Below are 27,544 nucleotides of genomic sequence, written 5' to 3'. Positions count from 1 at the left end.
CACTCATGGAGAATATAAATAACCATTTCACAATAACTTATGGTAAGACGGGATTCAAATTTGAAAAATGAATTTATTAAAATATTTGCTTGAAATAAATCTTTTTGAAGCTTCAATCGATGTTTGTTTGTCGGACGTTATCAAAACAAACTAATTTTGTTTGAAACAAATAATTAGATTTCAGACTGAAAAAAACCCAAAAGAAATACATATTTGCAAGACGTTAATCAAAAGAGATAATTTAAATATAAACACACCGTGTCGTGATATTTAAATTCATAATGGTGTGTGTTCGAATTTGACGATTCCTATGACAGATTAGAGTATTCCATATTGAGATAGAAGGGGTGTTTATTGTTATAATTCTTTGGAGGCTTTGTCTTGGGCGCCGTTGTTTTGAGTATGTTTAGGTGAGTGAGAATGCAAACATGATTAGCTTTTCAACTATATTATCGTGAGTGAACTGAACGTGGATCCAAATGTGGCGTGTACCACCTTAAGGAATCCCTCATCACTGGGTAACGTGCGGAAAAACGAATGACCATGATCAGGGTGGATTTCGTATTCCAACCCAGGATAACATCAGCAAATTATGATAAAGAAATGTGAAACAGTTTTGACTAAGTTAACATTCAGTTTATGAACTCCCTGTTTCAGTTTATGAACTCTTTGCTTCAGATTATGAACCCCTTGCTTCAGTTTATGAACTCCTTGTTTCAGTTTATAAACTCCTTGTTTCAGTTTATGGACTCATTCAGTTTATGAACTCCTTGTTTCAGTTTATGAACCCCTTGTTTCAGTCTATGAACTCATTGTTTCAGTTTATGAACTCCTTGTTTCAGTTTATGAACTCCTTGTTTCAGTTTATGAACTCCTTGTTCGAGCTTATGAAAGGGTATCAAAAGGCGGAAGCTGAATAATGGAAGTAATTTGCAGGTATTTCCACGTGGTATTTTTTCTATTGCTGTCTCTTATCGTATACATGGTGGGGATGTGATGATTAGAGGGCAAAATCATTTCCATACCTCAGAAATATTGCCATGGCATGCCTGAATAAATGTTTACTGTAGTAGCATTAAACAAACATACTGACGATAGCAACCATTGATAATGAGAGATAACTGATTGTAGTACTGATTTCAATGCGTATCGAACTGATCACATTTAGTTGTTTTCTGGGGATTAGGTTCAGCTTGATCCGTCTACTGGTGTCCCCTGATTTCCATCATACTGACAGTTGTGTACGCTGCCTGTAATGAAATTCTATTGTCATGATTACATAACGTTTTTTAACTAAAACCTATAGTACGATGAACAATGAAAATGAATCGATCGACAAAGGGAAATGAGTCGTCTACGTTATAATTGTTCAACTCCCAAATGATCAGATCAAACTGGTGTCTCAGTATTAATTACTTCCGGCATCATTTAGGGGTTAATCAGGTGATTCAGTGGTGAATCAGGTGAATTAGGGTGAGTCAGGTGTAAATCGGGTGAGTCATGGTTGAATCAGGTGAGTCATGTGTGAATGAGGTGAATCATGGTTGAATCAGGGGTGAATCAGGTGAGTCAAGGGAATCAGGGCGAGTCAGGTGAGTCAGGTGAATCAGGAAGTGAGTCAGGTGAATCAGGAAGTTAAACTGGAAGTGGTATCCTTGAGCCGTCGTAGATAGAAACTAGAGTTACAAAATCAACAATCTGTCACAACTGCCATCATCATCTTGCACCATAAGCTGAAAGTTGATGGAGATGAGCCTTCTACATGCATATGTCTTGGAATAAACGTTCCGATGTAAATGAATAGTTAGTGAGACATTTCAAGTTAAAAAGATGGAACAATTCACTTGTCGTTGGTTCGTTGGTTTGTTGTTTTACGCCGCACTCAGCAATATTTCAGCGGTCTTTAAATAATCGAGTCTTGACCAGACAACCCAGAGATTGATATCATGAGCATCGATCCACGCAATTGGGATCGATGACATACTTCAACCAAGTCAACGAGCCTGACCACCCGACCCCGTTAGTTGCCTCTCACGACACGCAAAGTCGCCTTTAAAAGGCAAGTAAGGGTTGCTGAAGACCTATTCCAGCCCGGATGTTTTGCAGGGAAATGCATTTGAAACAGATAGCGAGCCTTAATGGTAATATCTCACAGTACCTCTGCGAATGATTCACGGGAAGCATCACAAACAAAGTGTCCTCAAACAAAGGAACGCCGACCAAAGTATTGCCTTTTGTTCAACAGTCTCATATGTCAACGACCGCCTCCGTGGTCTAGTGGTAGAGTGTCCGCCCGGAGTGTGGAAGGTCCGGGGTTCGATCCCCGGCCGCGTCATACAAAAAACGTTAAAATATGGTACTTTTTGTTACCCTGTCTGGCGCTCGGCATTAAGGGGCGTAAACAAGTACCACTATAAATCGGCATCAGTCCATCATCCTCGCATCGAAAACTAGAAATCCTGCTCAGATGTTGCAAAGGTAACCAGTTCAAACTGCTTATTCGGCTCTATTGTAGTGTCATCCAACCCATGAGACCTCATAACGAAGAGTGATGGAGGAAGCTTGCTATAAATCAAATGTCTTGGGTGAGTGAGTGAGTGAGTATGGTTTTACGCCGTTTTTAGCAATATTCCAGCAATATCACGGCGGGGGACACCAGAAATGGGCTTCACACATTGTACCCATGTCGGGAATCGAAACCGGGTCTTCGGCGCGAGGAGCGAACGCTTTAACCACTTGGCTACCCGACCGCCCCTAAATGTCTTGGGTGAACTTTGCTTTATCAGTTTGTGTCCTTGTAGAGGCGATATGACAAGTACTTGGAAATGGATGCTTGTGGTTCCAGACACTTCTTTTCATTTTGTCAGTTCAATGCTTTCTTCTTTCATTTGGGCGGTCGGGTAGCCTAGTGGTTAATGCGTTCGCTCGTCACGCCGAAGACCCGGGTTCGATTCCCGACATGGGTACAATGTGTGAAGCCCATTTCTGGTGTCCCCCGCCGTGATATTGCTGGAATATTGCTAAAAGCGGCGTAAAACCATATTCACTCACTCACTCTTCTTTCATTTTCCGTTTTGTATGAGGGCTAATATATTGCAGTCTTGTAGTCAGGTCGCATGGAGAATGACAGCCAATCCCTATCGACCAGTCTGTATCCAATTACCAGTGGATTGTTATGGAAGAATTCCACGAAGTTCTAAATATGTTGCACCTTTAGGAAAGGGTTACCCTTACATTATTGTTACTAAGGTGTTACTCATCGATGTATTAATCAAGAACCGTGACGATCCGGGGTAGAATAGGTCTTCAGCAATCCATGCTTGTCGTAAGAGGCGACTAACGGGATCGGGTGGTCAGGCTCGCTGACTTGGTTGATGTATGTCATCGATCCCAACTGCGTGGATCGATGTTCATGATGTCAGTCACTGGGTTGTCTGGTTCAGACTCGATTATTTTACAGACCGCCGTCACATAGTTGGAATACTGCTGAGTGCGGCGTTACACAAACAAACAAACACTTAAGTGGCACATTGGGTAACGAAATCTTGACAAGTAGATTTGCATTTATACATATACAATCGTACGGGGGCGGTCGGGTAGCCAAGTGGTTAAAGCGTTCGCGTCACGCCGAAGACCCGGGTTCGATTTCCAACACAATGTGTGAAACTCATTTCTGGTGTCCCCCGCCGTGATATTGCTGGAATTTTGCTGAAAGCGGCGTACAACCATACTCACTCACCCCTTTCCTGATGTCCCCGCCTTGGTGTTGTTGGGATACTTTTAAAGCAGCGTAAAATGATACTCACTCACTTTAAGGTCAATCGGCCATAGCATGCCCACAGTAACCACCTGTTGGATTCATTCAGTAGTTTCCATTTTTTCGTCAGTTATGTTGCGTTTGCTTTCATATTTATCTACCCTTATATAACGGACTGGCGTTTCAATATTGGGCTTTATCTAAAACATCACCACTAAATTTGATTAACGTAATATTCCTCATTTCAACATATTTAAAGCTCCAGCCAACTTAGACACTTCATTTCTAGATTGAGGTGTGTCTGAACTATTTAAACCTGTAAACCAATTTTGCTGGAAAAAAATATTATCACCCTCTATATTTAAATTCTGCTTTAATAATATAACTCGTAATTCTTGCACGTCAGCAATCTTGTCACATAGTTCATCAGCAGAAAATTGAACTTCTCAATAAATCTATCTCAGCAATATGTTATGCTGGGTCGGAGCTATGGAAATAAACGATTTTCACTTTTTTCTTAGCGCCTGGTTAGAATCAAATATTAAGCCTGGCACTGTTATGAGATTTAAATTGGGCACAAGATTGGATGGAATCAATATCAGCTCTTACTTTTAGCTCGGTTCGGGTCTTTATTTGACTTCTTCGTGAGAACATTTGCAGACATGACACTGCCAAATTGAAACACCATGGTCTTCTCAGGATTGGTTTGAGATGCACATCACTGAATGGATGGGTTGTGGATCTGTTCCAATACATCTCACACACGCGAGATTGATAAGTGATCTGTAAATGACATTGGTCCATTTGTCCGTCAAATGTGGATTTGTTTCAGCCATAAGAGCAGAGCGCGCGTGATGATCATCGGGTTCTCGGATCAATTGCTTTCGCTATTTTGAGCAATCAAGAATATGGCGTCTTATCTGACGATAAATTGCTTCAATGTATCATTTGGAATAAATGGGGATATGTTTATCAAAGTAAATTGAGTCTTTCCATTATCAGGACGAGAATGTTGTTCCGGCAGAGGCGGTCTGGTCTACAAGGTCGAAGGCCATCACAGCAATGTCTGATTTAATTGAGTTTCTTCTGATACGAAACCTCAATTACCGACCTACATGTACAAACACCGCCTATCGTATCACCCAGCACTCTCTAGCCCAGCATGCAGTGCGGTATCAATACGTTTGGCAACTTAAGCCGTACCCTACCTCTACATGTACGTTAAACTCTAGGCTAACATCTAGTCTCTGAAATAAACAGATAGTACAGAAAAAAACAGTTGTTAATTTATCTTAATAAAAATATAATAAAAAGGAGCCCAGAGACTCTCTTCATTTTCAGATACTGCAGTAATCTAGACAGAGACTCTCTTCGTTTTCAGATACTGCAGTAATCTAAACTTGCCAAACATTATAGACTTGCATGGGCTGTATTTGATATACTTGTATCAGGGTCTGTAAGACAGACTAGTTAAACTCGTATTATCAATTATCCGGAGTTAGTGGCAAGCTGAGTAACTTTATTCTATGGCCAGCAAATGTGACTTCTCCCAGAAAGTGCTGCCTAGTCGAACCCATCCAGAACTTTTCGGAGAATGCGAAGACTCCCCAACACTGCAGCCGTTTACGAAAACTGTAGGATGCCTTGTTTTCATGACGAGTCATGATATGCTTCACAAGAGCATCATCATGAAACAATTCTGATTGAGGAAAGAGCGAGGGTGGTGGGATCTATTATTTTTATCATCATTATTATTATTATTATTATTATTATTATTATGATGTACAGATTAAAACGAAAAATGCAGCAACGAGGGTTTGGGTGACCCTTGCACAGTCAGGCTGGTTAGGCTCATCATCAGCTCAGGGACCTTGCCCCCTCTACACGCAGCCCAGACAGCGATTGGGGCTTCTCCCAGGAAGCGCTGCCTGGTCAAACCCACCAAGAACTTTTCGGAGAATGTGAAGACTCTCCAACACTGCAGCCTTCTGCATTACCCAGATTGTTAGAAGGGCTGTATTCCTGGTAGCAAACCCGGGTACTCTCCCACTATCAGTCAACAGATTTGGAGGTACCAAACCTAAGGCACCGAGAACAATGGGGAGTCGGACAACTTGGTACATGGGATGCAAGCGTGACATTTCGAAAGCGAGGTCCGCATATTTGCCATGTTTTTCCTCAATCGTGTCAATCACATTAGTGTCAAAGGGGACAGAAAATTCAATGATATAAATGATTTCATTAGCTTTATCAAAACGGACAAGATCAGGTTTGTTTGCCTGGATACGTCTGAGGCTGTATATAGGCCTATTCATTTCCTAAAAAAAGGCCTAGCATTTTGTATTGATTATTTTCCATGACGCCCTCTAGATATTGCGGGTCGTACCATGGATGGACCTTTGTATCAAAACCACAAGCATGGCGAAGACGGTAATAAAAAGATCGAGCTACACCATCATGTCGCTTTAGATACTGTGTTTGTGCCAAAGCTGGGCATCCACTGACAATGTGTTGGACAGTCTCATTAAATTCATTACATAATCTACATTTCACATTTACATTTTGAAGCAAAATCACACATTGCCGGTTTCGAGTGGGAAGTGACTGGTCCTGAGCAGCAAACAGAAAGCGTTCTGTTTCACTTTTCAGGCCAGACGACTTCATCCAAGCAAAGGACCCTGCAGGATTGCTGATTTTCTCAACACACTGCACATAAACTCGAAGCAGTGGTCGTTCAGATAGCCTCTCCTTAAAAAACTGGGCCTCGACATTAATCAAAATATAAGCGATTACATAATAATGTCATTGGATGCGCAGTTTGATGACACAATATCTGTAAGACACCCTGTAAATATTTTGTACTGTGTATTCAGTAATAGGGCGGAGGTTTTGGGGATCAATTAAATCACCTTTCTTTGGGAGAAGTATTGTTCGACCTTTGCAGAACCAAGGCGGAACATCCCCTGTATCCACAAGAGAATTTAAACAGTGAAGTAATGGTGTTTGGACACAAGGGAACAGTTTCCAAAACCGGTTTCGAATACCATCAGGTCCTTGCGCCATATTAGATTTGGACTTTTTAATTACAATTTTAAGCCAATCAGGTGTAATAAAACACAACAATGGTGCTTATATTTCATCGTGTACCCAATCATTATATTCCGCTTCCCATGGTTACTCGAGGTTACAGATGCCGGGTACAGACTACAACTGTTTCCAAAACCTTTCACTGTAATCCATGGTGGGTCTTTTCTCATCACTGCCATTGGCTGTATTTAGTTGCCTGTAAAATTGTTTTTCATCAGATTTAAACAATTTCTTTTGTCTGATGAAATTAGTTTTCTTTCTCTTGTCCCACTTTCTTTTTCTTTCTGTCAAAACCTTTAACTTTGCTTTCAGAGATTCAAGAATTTCATTGAGAATCTTCTCTTTTGTTGTCTGTTGTTTTAAAGTTTTCCAAATTGATTTCTGCCATTTTGACATTGATTGCCCTGGGGCGTAAATTAAAGGCAAAGTTCTATCTAGGATATGTCTTTCCTTGTTTCATTTAGTTTAATTTAGAACTATTTTTTCTTTGGATGATTTTGTTTATTACCCTTTTGTGGTTCATTTTCTTTGGAAACTGTATGGAGTTCTTCCAGTGTTCGAGCAGCATCATACATGCAACAGTTAATGTCATGCAAAGAACAGTCTACATTGAGAGTAACAGAAATAATGTCATTTAATTTATTGAGTTGATTTTGTGGAAATGATTGGTTAATTTGTTTCATTGGCCTCCGTTTCTCAATTGTAAATCACAGGTTTGATTATAATCTGTTTCTTAAAAGAGTCCAAGGAAGGTGCTAGTTTGATTTCCAGACGGAGTTCTTTCTAGGGAACTGCAAGGCTGAACTGTCAGATCTCTTGCCAAAAGATTTCCGTTTCCTCCTTAGGGTAATTAGCACATGTGTGTCAACACACCCTCCGGTTCTTGGTGGAGAGCCCATGCATGTCAGTACCCTGAGGTAAGTTGGACACATCTGGTGGTAACACTGGTATGCTGTTCCATCATGATTCTGTGTAGAGGGCTGGTCGTCACTGGTATGTGTCTTTACTCCTTATGAATAATGACCAATCCACAACACTGAAGTGGTCGTTAAACCCATAAATGGCGGACTGACTATGAATGTATGTAGGGCCAAGGGACGACTAACACTTATCCTTTGAAAACATTCCTTTAATTGTCTATATTATATATTTATACAATTATATAGTGTGTGTGATTTTATTTACTAAAAGCCTAGGCAAATCTAGTTCTAATTTCCTTGATTCCACACGATGATTTTTGTTTGTTGTTTCTCGAAGCTCTCAGCAATACTCCAGCTATATGACGGCGATCTGTAAACAACTGAGTCTGGACCAGATAATCCAGTGATTGATGTCATGAGCATCGATCCACGGAATTGGGATACGATGCCATGCGTCAACCAAGTCAGCGAGCCTGACCACCCGATTCCGTTAGTCGGCTCTTACGACAAGCATGGGTTGGTGGAGACCAATTCTACCACGGATCTTCACCGGTATTCACACTATGCAAACAGCAGAGGAGGAAAGTTTCTTTTGACCAAAAAGAAATTACAATTATTTTGAAGAAATGTTTTCAAATATTCCACTGTCATTGCGCATGGCTTGTTTAAGGAATTGAAAGTAACCTAGTGTCTAGATAACGAACATCAGGGGAATCAGGGGGACACTGTCAAGTTTGATGTTAAGCTACCTGGTCACATCTTATGTGATCAGATAAGGTGAAGGTCAACGCCATTTCAAGGTAAACGCCAGACGGGTTGACAGATGGAACTCAAAATAATCCTCGTTCAGTGAGTGCTAAACATCCTGGAGCTGATCGTGAGCGAGTAACCACTAGGGGTGAAATGATTGATCGACCTACCGATGCTTTGCAAGTGTCAGTTCTAATGTCAATACGTCCATGACTTAATCAGAAGACTTAATAAGATGATAATGCTGATAGTTCTTTAGGCTATTACATTTTTTATTGGGTTATGGAATTGTGTTTTGTTCTCACCATGTTCGTGATAAAAAAAAAGAAAGAAAAATCTCAACTGAACTCACGAGGCACATAAATGTCGCAACTTTCCTGCCTGAACGCTGCGCAACCGCATGTAATATCGAAGGGCCATAACTCTAATATAGGTTTAAAGGTTGCCTTAAACACGTCGCTATGTATTTCGTTTTTCGCAATGAAAAACAATATGCTTGATACTTTTACTTACTTTTCATACCATTAGAGTCGGCGGTATTAATACATTTGAAAAAAACCGTTTTAATTATATTTTCATTTTCTGTTTTTCCTGTCGGCATATCAGTAAATAAAAAAACAACATATTATCGCGTTATTATTCGATTTTTATTTGATCCACATATATACTTTTCACCGATATTTTGTCTTTTACGCTAAGTGGAATCGGCTTTTGCGGATACACCAGACAGGATATTCTCTGTCGTCGACGTTTTAAGGTGACAACATGTTTAAATGGGTATCCATTCTGAAATCGATAATGAAGTTATATCAGACCGGCCCCGTGGTCTAGTGGTAGAGCGTCTGCCCGGAGAGCGGAAAGTCTGAGATTCGATCCCCGGCCGCGTTATACCAAAAGACGTTGAAATATAGTATTTGATGTTACCTTGCCTGGCGCACGGCTTTTAGGGTCTAAAACAAGTATTGGTCGGCTCGGAGTCAGGATACTGTGTCTGAGAGGGTATTCATGTTAAAATGCGGCATGGCATCTTGGTGAGCTAGCCCTATAAAATCGGCATCAGTCCGGACTAGTACAAGAACCACATATACAAGAGCTAATAATAAGTGCAATAAACTTGAACGCGACGTTAAACCCCATTTCACCCCATCTCACTTAAATAAAAAAAAATACCCAGAGCTAACTATCCTTTAGCCATAGAAATGAAAAGAGCCATAGCAATAGCAATATGTTAAATAGTGGACTTGGTATATATGGTAGCATTGTTGTGTTGAAGAGATAAAGGAAATCTACGTTGTATGACTAGTGGTATTAATAATAGGTTTGGTTTGTTTGTTTGTTGTTTAACGCCGCACTCAGCAATATTCCAGCTATTTTACGGAGGTCTGTAAATAATCTAATCTGGTCCAGACAACCCAGTGATTGCTGTCATGAGCATCGATCCACGCAATTTGGATAAGATGACATGCATCAACCAAGTCAGCGAGTCTGACCACCCGATCCCGTTAGTCGCCTCTTACGACAAGCAAAGTCGCCTTTTACGGCAATCATGGGTTGCTAAAGAACTATTCTACCCCGGATCTTCACGGGTCAGTGCAAATGCAATGGCATGGTGATACTTCACCTCAAGTGATATGAATGAGTCTGGGAATGTGAACCGAAGTGTATAAATAATGCCGCTTGGCACGGAAACCCGACATGATCAACGTCTCAGTGGTTTACCCCTTACCCAAAACAACTGGGAAAATGCTGACAGACTGATGATTATTGCGAACACCCGATTTGAGCCCACGATCATTGGATCCTTCGCGTCTAATGGAGATAACTCTGCACAGTCAATTGCGTGCCATAGACGGTAGAGCGTCCGCCCGGAGAGCGAAAGGTCCGGGGTTCGATCCCTGGCCGCGTCATACAAAAAGACGTTAAAAGATGGTACTTGTTGTTACCCTGTCTGGCGCTCGGCATTAAGGGGCTAAAACAAGGGCTGGTCGGGTGGAAGTCAGCATACTGTGTCTGAGTGGGGTATTCATGTTAAACTACGGTATGGTATCACAGTGGGCTAGCACTATAAATCGGCATCAGTCCGGACTAGTACAAGCAGCCACACACACACGTGCATGCACGTCGCTATATACATGTAAGTGCAATAATCTTGGACGCGACGTTAAACCCAATTTCACCTAACCTCACCGCTTTAGAAGGCTCGGCCAACCCAGAAAACATCACATGATACCTGAACATACAACCAAAAATCAGCTTTCTCCAAGCGTTGTCTGTTGCGTGGTATGGCTAATATTGTTCCTTGTGAAAAACAATATTACTTCCACAAGCTGTGATTTCCCATTTCCTGGCAACTTACCCTGAGGCCGATTTGCTAATACGATGAGATCCTATTCGCTGTCGTCCATAATACTTCAAAATATAAATAACGGTACTTCGTCGCAACAAAATACGAGTTCAAACCTGAACATTATCCAAATTAGTGTCGTTACATTTTCATAATGTGATGTATTTAGTCAGTTGATGGAAGGGCCCCAGCTTCCGTCGGGGGCAATTACAAGTTATTGCTTCATGTTCCTCGGGATGATTTGGAAGCCCAATAAGCTGGTAATCTTGGAGCCTAGAGAAATCATGTGCTCGTGTTTCATCAGATATGATTGATGCTTAAGGCGACAGGGCATTTCACTGGAGAAGCTGTTTCGCAACAATGTTTCAAAAGCTAATGTCTTCGGAAACCTCTTTATTTGAGAACATTAGATTTGTTTGTTTGTACTCAGCAATATTCCAGCCATATGACGGAGGTCTGTAAATAATCGAGTCTGGACCAAAGAATCCAGTGATTGATATCATGAGCATCGATCCCCGCAATAGGGGTACGATGACATGCATCAACCAAGTCAGCGAGCCTGACTACCCGATCCCATTAGTCGCCTTTTACGACAAGCAAAGTCGCCTTTTACGACAAGCAAAGTCGCCTTTTACGGCAAGCATCCGGTGTTAAAGGCTTTGGGACATGTCTTGAGAGTTATCGTGGCGCATGCTAAATAGGCACATGATTTTCATGAATAATATTTTTCTTTAAGTTTAAGCTCCAAAATCACAAATGGCACACAACAAATGTAATTCAAAATTAACATTTCGATTTTAGTTTCAACAACATCAGTAATTACACTATCGTAGCTCTGGATTTTCTGGTCTATCGCGATCGATCACTTGATTATCTGGCCGCCGTCGCATGGCACGAGTACTGCTGTAGACGTCAGGCAGCAAACATTTACTTTTTTAGGCAACTTGTGCGAGTGGCGGATACGATGTGTAGGGCAGGACATGCTTGCCCCTTTCGCGGACACTTGGTGCCATCACTCACTCACTCAGTAATCCATTCAAATAACGATCACAGCTAGTTCGCCGAAAACAATAGGGGCGGCAAGAATAGCACTTCTCGTGTTTTTGGTCATGAAGGTAGTTCTTAAATGTCACTAAATGGTAGCTAATTCCCTATCTTCTATCTTTTATTAATGATTCTTTTATCCTGATGATCTTCGGAACGGTACTGACCCGTGCCTAAAATAGGTCTTCAGCAACCCATGTTTGCCGTAAAAGGCGACTCGCAAGAGGCGACTAACGGGATCGGGTGGTCAGGTTCGCTGACTTGGTTGAATCGGAAAATCGCAGCGGTACTTCCCAGTGGCGGAACGGCATAGCATTGTGCTTTTGAGAACACGTGCAACACATTTAGCACAAAGGTTGAGTTTTCCATGCTTATCATTTCTGAACATACCACACCTCCAAATCCAGTTATCTCAGTTCCGCATGCGCGAATCGAGCGATGTGAAAGTTTAACTTCTGAGAATATGTCTCAGTAGATACGTTATTATACACTGCACACACTAAGACATATTTCAGAACAGAAATCTAAGGTGTCTAATCATGTTGCTCATGTTCTTGTATATCGATATGATTTATACCTGCGACGGTTAGAATTGGTCTTCAGGAACCCATGCTGGTCGTAAGAGGCGACTAACGGGGTCGGATGATTATGCTCGCTGACTTGGTTGATGCGTGTCTTCGTATCCCAAATTCACTGGATTGTCTGATCTAGACTCGATTATTTACCGACCGCCGTCATACAGCTGGAAAATTGCCGAATGCGGTGTTAAAATAACCAACCAACAAACAAACTATATTGATTAGGTTGCCTCAGTTTACTTCACTTCAGTAAATATTACTGCGTACAGAAAAACACAAACTGAAGGCTAGTTCCATCACTTTTACAGCTCTGGTTACTTCCTGTTTAAGGCTTTCTTCCATATTCCAGTCCAATTTATTTTACCATTCCTACCAGCAGACAAATATATTCAGTGCCTAAGAAAAAAACACAACCCAAACAGTCGTGATTGGTGCAATATAATTATATTCGAGGAGAATCCTGGAAAGAAACGTCCCACATCACCCCATGCCTGACGTAGTAACCGACTTGGATCAAGATCAGGATCAGTTGCCACATGTATGGTGTTCATATTATCAATCACTGGTTTGCTTGGCCCCGATAAGAGTAGGCTGCCGAAATGTACTTGAAAAGAATATTCCTTCACTCATTTCAGGCATTTGTTTATGTATCAATCAGTGAATTATTTGTATTTGCCGACGTTTGGTCTGGTAGGTTGTGTTTCGTATTGTTGGAATTGTATCAAGTGTGCAAAATTACCTAACTGACAATACGCAAAAATGTGGAATAGGACCCAATACAGTTGATGCATGTGTTCGGGGGCACGGATGGTCCAGTCGTCTGAGGCGCCGCCATTCTCTGTGCAGAGTTGCGTCCCTTGGGCACGCCAGAAACCTATGATTGTGGTTTCGAATCTCGGTTCGCCAGATTATGTTTCTAGGTTTGCCAGCACCATACCCGTGCTCGTGGGTTTCACCGAAGTGGTAAACGTCTGAGACCTGCATCACTTCGGGCTTTCCTCCCACATTAAGCTGACACGCCGCGATATAACTGGAATACTGTTAAAAGCGGCGTTAAACCAACTCACTCTCTCACTCACTCACTCACTCCCTGATGCATGTGTTTATGCTATAACCGATGAAAGCCGTCCTCTGTGTCAAATTGATATTCATGTGTATAAAGGTATATCTAACCAATGAAACACAAGCCTAGTTATCACGTCATAATTTGAACCACTTGCCAATTCGTGAATCACTGATAAACGCTTCCAAATATAGTACACCATTTCCAACGAGATGACATCAACTGGAAGTGAATCAGGCGAGAGACGCACGTTTTCAACCATTCGTCACGTGGTCGGAATCCTGCATTTTGACGCATCTGTGACATAAATTATGTCCCAATTTTGACTTGAACCATAAGATCCTGTATTTTGTCAGGAGAATAGTTGACTTGTCTTTGCATGTGTTTGTGACGGGTTCCACCGTTTGGGTCAGGATACTCTGATGCTTTCGCGAAAACCTGATATTATCACCATTTAGTAGTGATTCACAAACTTGTTTTCGTTTTGTTCATTGTAATTCCTGCAATCTGATTAGCTGAATTGGTCAAACGTTATTGCATTCATTTCCCAATGAAATTTAAAATAATGAAGCCACGCCCACCGAGGCGGACTACTTTATTTACTATGGAATGTCGGGGAATCTTAATATTACAGTCGAGGGAATTCATGTGCTCACGTGTATCGTCATGCACAGGACATTTAGCGAAATTCATGCATATTCATTGTCAAAACCACTGTTTGAGACCGAAGGCCGAGAAGGAATGAGCTGCAAACGTGCAAGCTCGCTCTCCTGGGTTTTTTTATCCGCTCGCCTGGGTGCCACAAATTTCATGTCTTCGGGTTTTATTTTTAACCGCACTTTTCCAACTGTGTCTTCCCGTTCACAGGGAACTTATGTTTGAATTTGGCGTTATCTGACCATGTCATTTGAGACAGCCGCCTTCTCCCGGACATATTTGTATCGGTTCGTTACAGTAGAATTATTGCAGTTCTTCTTGCCTTGATTATCAGGTCCTATGAACATTGTTTTGATCGATCCTACTCTCCCTTGATTGGCTACTGACTTTGTAGGCGTGTCAAGTTATGTGCATAAATTAAACAATCACCTGATTCTTGCCACGCCACAGTATGTGTTCCTGCTCCTGGAATGTTTATCAATCTCGTCTTTCTTGTCTGCTTTGACATATACAACTGTTTTGGGTTAAACTATTGTAGATTAACGTGTTTTCGTTGTCGAATTTAATTATAGAGATTGACTGAGTGTGTATGTTTTTCGGTTCATTGAGGTATGAATCGAAAAACCGATGTGCAAACTGTATGAATCCGCGTATCAATCTTAAATAATAGAGTCGGAATCGTACATTGGAGACTGCTTTAGCAGAGATTCCTTTTAATTATGGAAAGAGTTATTGTAAATTGTTAATGTTCTTAAAAGTACAGGGGGCACGGGTGGCCCCGTCGTCTAAGACGCCGCGATTCGCTGTGCAGAGTTGCGTCCCTTTGGCACGCCAGAAACCTATGATTGTAGGTTCGAATCCCGGTTCGACCCGATTATGTTTCTAGGTTTGTCAACACCATACCCGTGCTCGTTGGTTTCACCGAAGTGGTAAACGTCTGAGACCTGCATCACTTCGGGTTTTCCTCCCACATTAAGCTGACACGCCGTGATATAAGTGGAATACTGTTAAAAGTCCGGTAAGTGGTAAAAGCGGCGTGAAACCCAACTCACTCCCTTAAAAGTACAACGACATGTCATAGTTCACTAATACATCTACACGTGTAGGTTTGTGTGAATTATGCATTGTCATAGTATATCAGTCAGGTGTTTTTTTGAGTGATGTATCCTACAACTCTTGAATAACACCCATACATTTATTTAAATCCTTTGTTGGTGGAGCTCTGACAAGTTTGTTTTCCCGCACGACCAAGTTACAAATCCAGTGCACGTGATGGCCGCGTTTCGTCTTCCATTTCATACTCCCTCTAAGACTAAGTAAACTACGTTTATAACGAACACGCTTATAATGAACAGACGGATATAACGAACTGATTTTTTTCCTCTCCACTTGCTGTATATATGCTGTATATATGCTTATGACGAACTACGGTTATAACGAAATTCGTGGTCCCTTTGAGTTCGTTATAACCGTAGCTTCTGTACATGTACTTCTAAACGCTGAACCATCTCATCTAACGCTTCAGCAACTCACCTAAGGCAACAAATCTAATGGCCCTGCAGCTTAAACCACACTCAATGTGAATGATTTCAGAGTGTACACCATATTTAAAATCGATTCCCATACATGCGGATTTGATGCAAAATCGGTTTGGAGCAGCATTGTCTCCATTGATGTTCAAATGTGGGTTAATCTCCCACAGCCAACCCCAGGGGTGCTCGAGAAGATTGAGTGAATTTTGTTTACGCTGCACTCCGATGCATTACAGATATAACACGGCGGGCTGAACGCTGTGGAATCTGGACAAGCCAAACTAATAGTTGATCATATTATTACCAGCCCACGCCGTCGTCCGTTTGTATGAACAGAAACCAGACACTTCAGTTTGGACTAGCATGGAGACCGGCTGATCAGGCTGTCACTTGACTCTGCGGGCCATTGTACCCCTGCTTCCAGTCACTGCATGGCTTGCCCAGACTCGAGTATCTACAGGCCACCATGATATAGCTGAAGTACTGCTGACTGTAGCGTTGAAGAAGATTCATCAGCCTAATCCTTTGAGGTACGATGTCGCAAAGGTAAAATCATTAATCCACGCTATTAATGGGCTCACATAAACAACCCCGACCTACGCTCTGTCGTTTACATCACATCTGCCATCGGTGGGGAGACCGGGCTAGAATGGGTCATAGGTGTATCGTAAAAGGCGACTAACGGGATCAGGTGGTCAGGCTCGCTGACTTGGTTGATGCACGGTCATCAATCCCAATTGCGTGGGTTTATGCACATGATATTAATCACTGGATTGTCTGGTCCAGACTCGATTATTTACAGACCGCCGTCATATAGCTGGAATATTGCTGAGTGCGGCGTTAAACAACAAACCAACCAACCAACCCAATTGCGTGGATCGATGCTCATGACATTAACCACTGGATTGTCTTGTCCAGACTCGATTATTTACAGACCGCCGTCATATAGGTGTGATATTGCTGAGTGCGGCGTTATACAACAAACCAACCAACCATTATATTGATAGAGGTGAATGTCTGTCTTCCTTAAGTTTGAAATTGTTTGTTTTGTTTTTGTAGCGTCCATCCATATCGTGACCATAATGATGGTTCTAGCAAAGATGACGAATGAAATGAGAATGGCTTCTATAACTGCTTTGCTTGTTTGAAATAACGATGTTGATTAATATTGTTGTTTTAATACAATCCTCCTCCTCATATATTGTTCTACTCATTGTGCCATCGCATTCTCCCCATGAAGATGCGGGTTCGAATAGGTCTTTAGCAACCCTTGCTTGTCGTAAGCGACTAAAGGGATCGGGTGGTCAGGCTTGCTGATTTGGTTCATGCATGTCGTCATATCCCGATTGCGTACATCGATGCTCATGATGTCAGTCACTTGATTGTCTGGTCAAGAGTCGATTATTTACAGACCTCCGTTATATAATGAAATATTGCTGAGTGTGACGTAAAACAGACGGAGAGAAACCAGCGTACTCCCGATATCAACTTATACCTATATGCACATACTATTATCGTCATTATCGCGATGATGATTGTGGTTCTGAATGATATTGATCATAAATATAACGGTGATGCTGAATATATTTCTAAAGTTGATGCCAGTGTTGGTCATGACTGCAATAAGAATGTCTGTGATGATAGCGACAGTGGTTACTTCCGTTCGAATTAAAATGTTAAACTGACATTACACGTGCAGCTTGATGTCCATGTTCATAATCACAGAGCTGCAAATCAATACCGGACAACCCATATTGTGGCATTGTGGCAAAGCAATTTATCTGCTTTTCGATACACAGTCTGAATAAACCTAGAGTATTGGTGGGACGTGTGTGTAAATAATCTAAATGGTTATCGAAATTAATCTTTACAAGTTACCTGCAAAAGTAAGCCATCAGGATACCATTTCTCAATATTGACTGCTACCACAACATTGCGAAATGTGTTTCATCTTTGCGATAGTGTTGCATTAGTGTTTGATTACCAGATTTACGACTTAACAAAGAGGTTTTTTAGGGAATAATACACTATTGACAGTAAAACGCTATCGAGATCATTTCAGAATGGCATGGACCGCCTCCGTGGTCTAGTGGAAGAGCGTCTGCCCACAGAGCGGAAGGTCCATGGTTCAATCCCCGGCCGCGCTACACCAACAGACCAAAAGAACTGGTCGGCTTGGAGTCAGTTCTGTGTCTGAGTGGGGTATTCATGTTAAACTGGGGCATGGTATCACAGTGGTCTAGCTGTAAAGTCGGCAATAGTCATAACTAGGTCAAGCAGCCACAAACACACAATCTTGAACCCCTTTTCACCTCACCTCACCTCACCTTACCTTACCTCACCTCAGAATGACATGAACTGCTCCCAACTGTGTTGCAAACCGAACGTATGTTTTACACGTTTTTATACCTACTTACAAATCAACCTACAAATTCTTGTTTCCCCCAAAGCCAGTAAATGCGCTATCGTGTAATTGGAATTTCTGTCGTTCACTTGCTTGTCTGGTTTGGTCACATGCTTACATGCTTACATGCTTACACGCTAACATGCCTACATGCTTACATGCTTACACTTTTTGTTACCGCCTGGTGCCATCACTGACTTTCAGCGATCCATTCATATAATTATTGCCTTTTACTCCCAATGAAATCTGTTTGGGCGGCTAATCGAGACTGGTTACTCTCTGAAGTTGACGTTTCATGAAATTTATATGTTTAATTACTCTTCACAGTTATATGGTTTTAGATACCTTGAATCTGTAGGTGCGGCCTCTGTCCCGGTGACTTTAAGGTCAGGATTATCAGTTGCTGTATGGGAATGTATAATACACGTGGACAAAACAGAATGAGACACGATTAGAAATTAACGGGGATGTATTCTTCAAGCTGATCAGAAAATCCGGGCACTTAATAGGCTTAACACATCGCTTCAATGCGCAAAGTAAATTAGCGTCTTCTCCATTTAAAAAAAATAATTTCAGGAAACTAAATAAAATGTCAACTCGACAATAATTCTTAACGATTCATGTGTGTCACGATGAATCACTTCCATTTGGACTGTTCCCATTATGACTACTGAAAAAAAAGAAGATGAAATAAGCCTACCTTCTGAATAATGGGCTGCTCCAGCCGTCATACACACTCTGCCCATGAAGAAAAGAAAACGGCTTATGAGAGATGTTTGTATTTTCGATGTATCATTTATTCTTATGTCCTTTATTTTCACAAAAATCTCTGAAAATACCTTAGCACAGATACTGGGAATTTCTCGATTAGAGCATACTACAGTGGGTGATGTTGTAGTATATATATGTTGTTAGATATGTTGGAAGGATAACATTTTGGTTTAAATTATTAAATAGTATTAAATGTTTGTTGGCATTAGCATTTAATATGTAGTGGAATGGGTTTAAAATTGACTTTCCATATCAAGAATATTGAACCAAACAAACACAAATTATACGAATGGTCTTACTGCTCTCTGTAAACCCTGGTGCTTGTGTATGTTTCAAACAGCGTTTGCCTGATAACTACATCGAAAAGCTGAGAGAAAATGTATGTCATAACAAGAAACGTCTATTGTATACATCTTTGAGGTTGACGATATGTGTTTAGATATTTTACCTCAAGAAAGCAGAGAGTTACAATAATATTGCAAGAAAATATAGATACAAAATCCGAAAATCGGTTGTAATTTTGAAATATCATCAATCATAAATTAAGGAATGAATTAATGAACAGCAAAACCATATGAATATTTCGTTTCTAATGATTTTATTACAAGGTACACATTGTTCTTATCTATCGTGAAGATGTCCGTTTTTCGATCACAAATCACCTAATTTCGTTTATCTGACATACTCATAATCAAATGCAACCATGTCGGATTAATGGGACTTGTGATTGTGATTACTGTCAGGAACAAAATGTATGTGCTGTCGAAGATGAATGTTATTTTCTTCTAGTGCGTCCTAAATGCAGTTTTACAAGAATTGAGTACATGAATAAATATTACATAATATATTAATACGAATACTACAAGGAATCTGTTGACTATTCAGACCCTCTATGCAACTTAATCTGGAAACATATATGGGTTTGCAAACCATAATGGAGAATAGCAATCCATCGCACGTACCGAGTAGGTTAGACCTCGTACACAATGCTATCGTGGACGTTCTTCATCCATTTGGACATACTTGTAAGTTTTCTTGGCGAGCAGGAGGATCGGAGGACACCGGGCACTTAGGCTTAACACATCGCTTCAATACGCACAGCAAATTAGCGTGTCTTCTCCATTAAAAAAAGAATTCCAGGAAACTAAATAAAATGTCAACCAGACAATAATTATTAACGATTAATGTGTGTCACGATGAATCACTCCCATTATGACCGTTCCCATTATGAGTCGTATAGGTTGGACCTCGTACACAATGCTATCGTGGACGTTCTTCATCCATTTGGACATGTTTGTAAGCTTTCTTGGCGAACTAGGTTCTCTTTATGACTGCAAAATAATGTATAAAGATACAAGTTGGGCGTGTTTGGGCGTGTGGGCGTGTGGGCGTGTGGGCGTGATTGTGTATGTTGAACTGTTCGAGTCATCAGGGGAATTCAGATACTCCAAAACGAGTTCGAAACAACCGGGAGCTTGACACTTCCAGTTCGACAAATCCCAGTACAAGTGATGATAAATATAGGCACATACTTCGCAGAGACCGGAAGGTGAGTTCGAGACAACCGGGAATTCGACACATCCAAGTTCGATACAACGAGGTTCGACTGTATTTATTGATTGTACTTGTTATTGAATGTCTTTGAGAGTTCGCACCAAGTGTATGGCCGCTCATAAGTGTCATAAAGTTGGTAACAGAGACCATATAATCTTTTATATGGTCTCTGTTGGTAACTTTGCCTCACTGTTCTGTGGCAACTACATGTCTTTAAAAGTTTATAACATACATAGCCCATCTGGACATGCGTCTAAAGTGCGTAAAGTCTAGACATTGTGCAGATTCTAGTTCAATTAACGCATATTGTCTGGACAAATTAAACAATCAGAGAATCCTGCACGATATAAACTGCCTTGGTAAGTGAACTTATACCTTCCCAGTCGCCATTACTGTCTGAGTGAGTAGACTGTTAAATGTTAACGTGATTATATACACAGCTGAGCATGCGGAGTGGGGAATACGGTTTGTTAATTTCAGTAAATGTTATCATGGTAATAATCAAGGTTTGCGCTTTTTTTATTATTTAATATATTTTAAAAAATTGTTTGTTATTGTTAGCTATGCACTCATAATGTCGTTAATTCTAAGACAGCTTAACATGATGACGTCGTCTTGAACACAAATGTTTATATCGGCACTCTGGGACTCTGGAATAACTCGATATACATACTCCCGAGCAGTGTAAGACTTTGTTTCCGAAGGTCACAGGACTGAAGGGCTTGTTAACAAAAAAATATGCTAGCCCTCATCGTATTACATACAGCCTAGGGGCGATCGGGTAGCCTAGTGGTTAAAGCGTTCGCTCGTCACGCCGAAGACCCGGGTTCGATTCCCGACATGGATACAATGTGTGAAGCCCATTTCTGGTGTCCCCCGCCGTGCTATTGCTGGAATAGTGCTAAAAGCGGCGTAAAACCATATTCACTCACTCACATACATCCTATATATTTTGTGTTAACCTATTTGTTTATGTATCCTGTGTGTTTTGTGCGTTTTGAGACCACTCTGCTCACCAAAGGCGAAGTTGATTCGCTGCCTTGAACAATAGGTTTGTGTGACTTCCGTGGTGGTTCTTACACTTTCCCACGCATCGTTAATAACGCGTGTACGTGTATATCAGTCCTAATCAGTGTACACCAAAAACCAAGTCACCACTGCGCGTGAGTGAGTGAGTATTGTTTTACGCCGCTTTTAGCAATATTCCAGCAATATCATGGCGGGGGACACCAGAAATGGGCTTCGCACATTGTACCAATGTCGGGATTCGAACCCGGGTCTTCGGTGTGACGAGCGAACGCTTTAACCACTTGGCTACCAAACCCACTGCGCGTCGGTTTCCGATAAACTTTGAACTTAAAACCAAATGACAACAGACTTTGAATAAGCCTTAACTGACTCGCAGAAATACATATGTGTTGAGTAGAAGTTTCAACTAGTAAGTCGGCGTGCTGCAGGTCTATATTGACCCACCACCCAGTCCTTGTGTTAGCCTCTTAATGCTGATGGTAACGTCCAGAGTGGGGACCTTGGATTTTAAGGAAGAATAATAAAAAATCTCATAACAATAATTATGCTTCAGACTGTGGAAAAAAATGCCTGCCCCAAAAATTAAACTGTTGCAAGGTATTTTTCTTAAAACAACGTTCAGGCTCATAGAAATATGTTTTTTTTTCAGCTGTAACTAATCTAATCTAATCTCCATAAATCTCTTAGAAATTAAATCTTGCGTATTGAAATGTAGAAACAAAAAAATGTAAAAAAAAGTACCATAGTTTTACCCATTATTTCTTTTAAGCTATTTGGTCACAAAGAACACAAACACATTGTTGTTCTTTAAAAAAAACGCGAGGGTAATAATAGCTTGTTCTTTTTCTAGCGCGGTTTGTGTCAAATCAGCGTGTTTACCCAAGTTATGTCAAGGAAAGCGTCTTCATCACGGACCAACCAGTGTTCTATTTCAAACTCTTCATTGGCTTTGTATGGACGGATTGTGTCTCACACGAACACGACATTTTATTTGCTGGTTTAATGCCTTGAGGCACATATAAGGCGACCTTTCAGAGCCACAAATACCAGGAGGGCGGAAGGCGACTTTAGGGACAGCAATGCTAACGGTTTCTCAGAGTTTGTTACAAGTCATGAAAATCGGAGACAAGTCGCGTGTCTTTTGTTGACCACGGAAATTCAATGCATTTGTTTATTATGTTTATTCAGCAAGGTTACGTATGCCATGGGCCCATGTCACATCAGTTGAAATTTACATCAGCAGTTTTGTCCTTAATTACATAGACTTATAAACATACATAGCCAAATTTCTTTGATATTACATTTATCACTTGACATCAAGACATTGAATTTATGTAACGTGGGAAATACATAGTAGTTTCTTGGAATGTACTGTTCACGCATTTCGGCATACAAACAAGAAATGATACTCAACCTCAACGAAACTTTTTTAACAAACGTTGAAAAACCTTTCATTTCTTGGAACATGTGCATATCTGCCAGTCTCAATTTTTAGTTTGAATGGTATCCGTCAACAGTGTCTCGAAGAATTGTGACAATCCTTATTTTTCCAGAACAGGCTCCACATGGTTCTGACAGGTGCCTTGAACATGCCTCGGTAAAAGGTTCAATTATCTTAAGGCTTTGATATGTTGGTGTGTTTGTTTTGTAATACAAAATATAGAATTGATGGTCCATTTTCATAACGATTTTTAACCACTAACGAATTGCATCATTTCATTTCATACATCTCAAGACGACGTTCTTGAAGTGACCTTCGTTATATGATCATATTTAAACAATTTAATGTTCCTGCATTGCGCATCACCGCTATCTGATAGTAATTCGTAAACACATGCTCATGATAAAGTCGTAATCGTACGATGGACTCTGCTTTTGGCAGAGATTTGTTATGTATATGGTACGAAAGCCCATTAGTACGAAAGCCCATTAGGACCATATTGGTATTTAGTTTTTTTCTCTTTTAAAAGTCGTAATTACGAGAAAAAAAGTCGTAATTACGACTTTTCAAAACTCCTAGTTACGAGAATAAAGTCGTAATTACGACATTTACAATGGTGATGAAAATCAACGTGATATAATGACAAAGCAATAAATAGAATCTTATTACAAACTATATTCTCTCGTAATTACGGGTTTTGAAAAGTAATCACGAGTTTTGAAAGTCGTTATTACGAACATTTTCTCCTTAATGCGAGTTTTTTCTCTCATATTCAAATATGGTCTTGATGGGCTTGGAAAGTGTTTTGTCGCATATATTCAATAACGTCGTATATTTGCTCCTAATATAGGGTCATATGAGCAATATTTTCTTAGCAGTAAATCATTTTTGAAAAAAAACTCCCGTTAACACCAAGCGTACAGTTAAAGGTAACTACTCTAAACAAATCAAAGATAAGAATTCATGTTATCAAGTACGGAAAACGTAGTAGATATTTGTAGATGGCACATGTTGGTGCTGAACGTTACCGTCATCGACGGTTAGTGCGGATCACCCATTTGCCAGACTCCCATTTTTCATACCCTAAAACATAGGAAGTAACCAGCCAGTACCTGCTTCTATAGCAATTTTGGGGACACGGGTGGCCAAGTCGTCTCAGGTGCCGCGATTCGCTGTTCAGAGTTGCGTCCCCTGGGCACGTCAGACACCTATAATCGTGGGTTCAAATGCCAGTTCTAAGTTTGGCAGCAACATACCCGTGCTCCTGGGTTTCACCGAAATGGTAAACGTCTGAGACATGCGCCACTCCGGGCTTTCCCCCTACATTATGTTGACACGCCGTGATGAAAATGGAATACTGTTCAAAGCGGCGTTAAACCCAACATACTCACTCACTATAGCAATTATACATTTACAGAGTTGACACAAACTCAGTGTTCACGAACTTCAGTCTGTTTAAAGTGAGCTGCGCATTTTGCGAATATCATTAAAACGGACTTTTGTCATGGTTAACTATTGTGTGACTTAATTCGTCACCTCTTTTCAATGAAGAGACTACCTTGATTACATAGATGGGTCGTCATTGTGACTGTACTCTCCAGCCCCTGTCGTGAACCCACACAGTGTAGCAACACAAAACTCTTACTCGGATATTGTCCGTGGAATGGGAGAGAAAGAAGAGAGAGTACATTGAACGTAAATAATCGAGTCAGGACCAGACAATCCAGTGACTGATATCATAAGCATTTGGGTTCGATGACATGCATCAACCAAGTCAGCGAGCCTGTAAAAATTGCAAACCCTAATGAGATCCTGTTTACGTGGTCACCCCCGGTGATTGTTAAGATCACAAATCCTACCTAGAGTCAGACCACATGGCAGTCTGTATCATTTACAAAGAATATGATAAATTAAGAATACTAAATGTTGCACTAAATATGCAATGTCAATGCAAGCGAATAACCAGTCTTGATTATCCACCGAAACATAATCCTGTTGGCGTAAAGGGCAAATCAGCTGTGAAAAGTATGTGAATGGGCCACTGAAACTCGGTGATGGCACCGGGTGTTCGCGAAAGGGGTAAGGATGCCTTCCCTAACGGCTGCACCCGGTAAACTTCAATCATCTATCATTATGTACCTCTTATGATAATGATGATAAGATAGATTTTCTTGATATTATTTCAAATTACATGGACATATTATTTTGTGATTTTTAAGTTGGCATTAGTCTCTTTGAATGGCTGTTTTCTTTCTTTGTATTTCAATGACTTCTTGAGGTTTCCTTTTTTCCAGGAACTGATGTTGGTATACAGAACGTTGGTTTGTTGCCAGGAAATACCGTGGTCATGATGTTGCTATTTATGTACAATAATCCAATCCTAAACATCTCTATATATTAATTCAATATGGTTCATCTCATGAAGGGACCCTGAATCGTCGATACACCATCTGTCATGTTTCGTTTCGTATGAACGCGCCGAAAGTGGAGATTTGTCCGGGGAGACAACAGCTGTCTCAGTTTTTTCAGGTGTTTCTACTAAAGCTTATTAAAACACGGAAATTACAAGTATTACGTATTTCAAAGGCACAGTGGTCTGTTGTATCGGGGCTATGTTAAGATAATTATATAAACAACGGTTGTTATCGCTGAGAATGGTACGGGGTAACCGTGAAGGAAGATAGTGGTGTTCTTTATTCCTAGTCATCATAATGAAATAAACATCCAACTGAATCAATAAATTTTCACATGCATGTGTTTTCTAGATTGTGTAAATGTGCAGCATGCGCTAGTTGCAATCACATTTGATGGTGATTATATACCTCCCAGTGCGAAGCTGTACGATGAGATATTGCACAGTTTTGTTGCAATGTTAATGGTTGTTAATAGACGCACAATTAATCAAACTTATTGTACTTTATTTTATTTGTTTCTTTCCAGATGAGATGATTCGCGACCCAATCTCCACATGTGCATAAACTTTCCTCGGACAAACTACATGGACGATCCAATTCTGAAATTGGCGGGGAAAGGTAACTTTTCCACCCCAGACGAAAACTTCACCTGGTACCGGCCGGACACAATACACCAAGTCGCCCATTGCTTGACCTTATACTTCCAACCAATCATATGCCTTTTTGGGGTCGTTGGGAATATCATATCACTGATTGTATTTTCGTCCAAAAAGCTGCGGACTGTGTCGTGTAATGTGTACCTGGCGGCCCTGTCCGCCAGCAACAGCGCGTTCCTATTGGCCTTGTTCATCGTTTGGCTGGAGATGCTTGGAATACGACTTGTTCATCAGAATGGTTGGTGCCAGACTGTCATCTTCGTTACTTACGTGTGCAGTTTTCTATCCATCTGGCTCATTGTGTGTATTACAATTGAGAATTTCATCATAACGTTCCATCTCCATGACGCTCCCCGACTGTGCACCGTCAGCAGAGCGTTGATAGTGGTCGGCGGCCTCACCTTCTTCGCGTTACTTCTGTACGACTTTGCTTTATGGTCGACCAAAGAGACGGAGATTCAAAATACAACGTACTGCTTTGTATCGGATGAGTATGGCACCATAGTTGCCGTTCTAACCTGTGTGGATGTCGTGATAACACTTGTGCTGCCTTCACTGTTAATCATATCATTCCTCATAGCTATATTCATTAAAAACATATCCCAGCCCAATGGTTTCAGAACAAACATGAGACGTGTCCTTACTCGTAAGGAAAGAGCGTTGTTACGAGTAACAAGACTCCTCTTTGTTATTACCGTTTCATTTATGATATTTTCAGCTCCTAGCCACGTGAATAAACTGTGGTATTTGATTTCAATCCTGGCAAGTGATAAAAATGAAGCGACTCAGCACGACAGAGTTACACAACATTTGTGCCAGTTAGTATATTATACAAGTTTCTCGTGTAATTTTGTTTATTACCTTATATGGGGGAAGAATTTCAGACACGTGTTGTTCAATATTATCAAAAGTGTTGGTAAATGCTGTTGCAAGCGTCTGCGACCACCTTGAACTCCTCCATGTAATATCATGGTGTATTTCGTCCAAAAACATGTGCTTTGCAATGTACACTTGTATTATAGAGCTTTGATATATACATCTTTGAATAAATACATCAGTGTTGATTTTCGACATCAATAAACTATTATACTATTTTATTAACAACAGTGCATGTTATGATATTATTGTGTAATATTTTGAGTCAGACACACCTCATATCACGATGTCCATGACCGTCTTCAAGCACATTTGACCAGTGACTTCGAAATTCACTTCGTATAATGTACAGTAATATGACCTAAAAGCTCTTCAAACTAGAAAGATGGTCAAACTGTTTGTTGGCAGATGACAGCTGTTTTGGCCGAGGGATACCAATGCGCACTCCTGTACGAATTTGTTGACATGGTATTTCCGGTGTTACTCGCTCACAGTTATGTCTTTTCGTTGGGGGAAAACATCAAAACTCATTATGGCGTGTGTAATGTTCTACACAGCTGTGGGCTTGGTGGTTTTTTGAAAACATGGGCACTATACGGCACAAATACGGTAATCCCGATTTGTTAATGTGTGACGGTGGTCAACTGCCGGACCTATGCTCTGTTCA

General features: G+C 40.8%; 1 protein-coding gene across 1 annotated transcript in view; it reads left to right on the top strand.

Annotated features, from left to right (window-relative positions):
- Positions 1-27,072, top strand: part of LOC124130893 (B1 bradykinin receptor-like) — a 96,290-nt gene extending 69,218 nt beyond the window's left edge. The window contains exon 3 of the mRNA XM_046493948.2: positions 25,872-27,072. Coding sequence (XP_046349904.1) covers positions 25,900-26,952 — 1,053 coding nt within the window. The 5' untranslated portion in view covers positions 25,872-25,899 and the 3' untranslated portion in view covers positions 26,953-27,072. The remainder of the gene's footprint in view (positions 1-25,871) is intronic.
- The last annotated feature ends 472 nt before the right edge of the window (positions 27,073-27,544 follow it).

This window comes from Haliotis rufescens, unplaced genomic scaffold (assembly GCF_023055435.1).
Source record: "Haliotis rufescens isolate VD_foot unplaced genomic scaffold, xgHalRufe1.0.p SCAF_143, whole genome shotgun sequence".
NCBI lineage: Eukaryota > Metazoa > Mollusca > Gastropoda > Lepetellida > Haliotidae > Haliotis > Haliotis rufescens.
The sequence above is the reverse complement of the archived record's forward strand: the minus strand, read 5'-3'. Positions and strand labels throughout refer to the sequence as shown.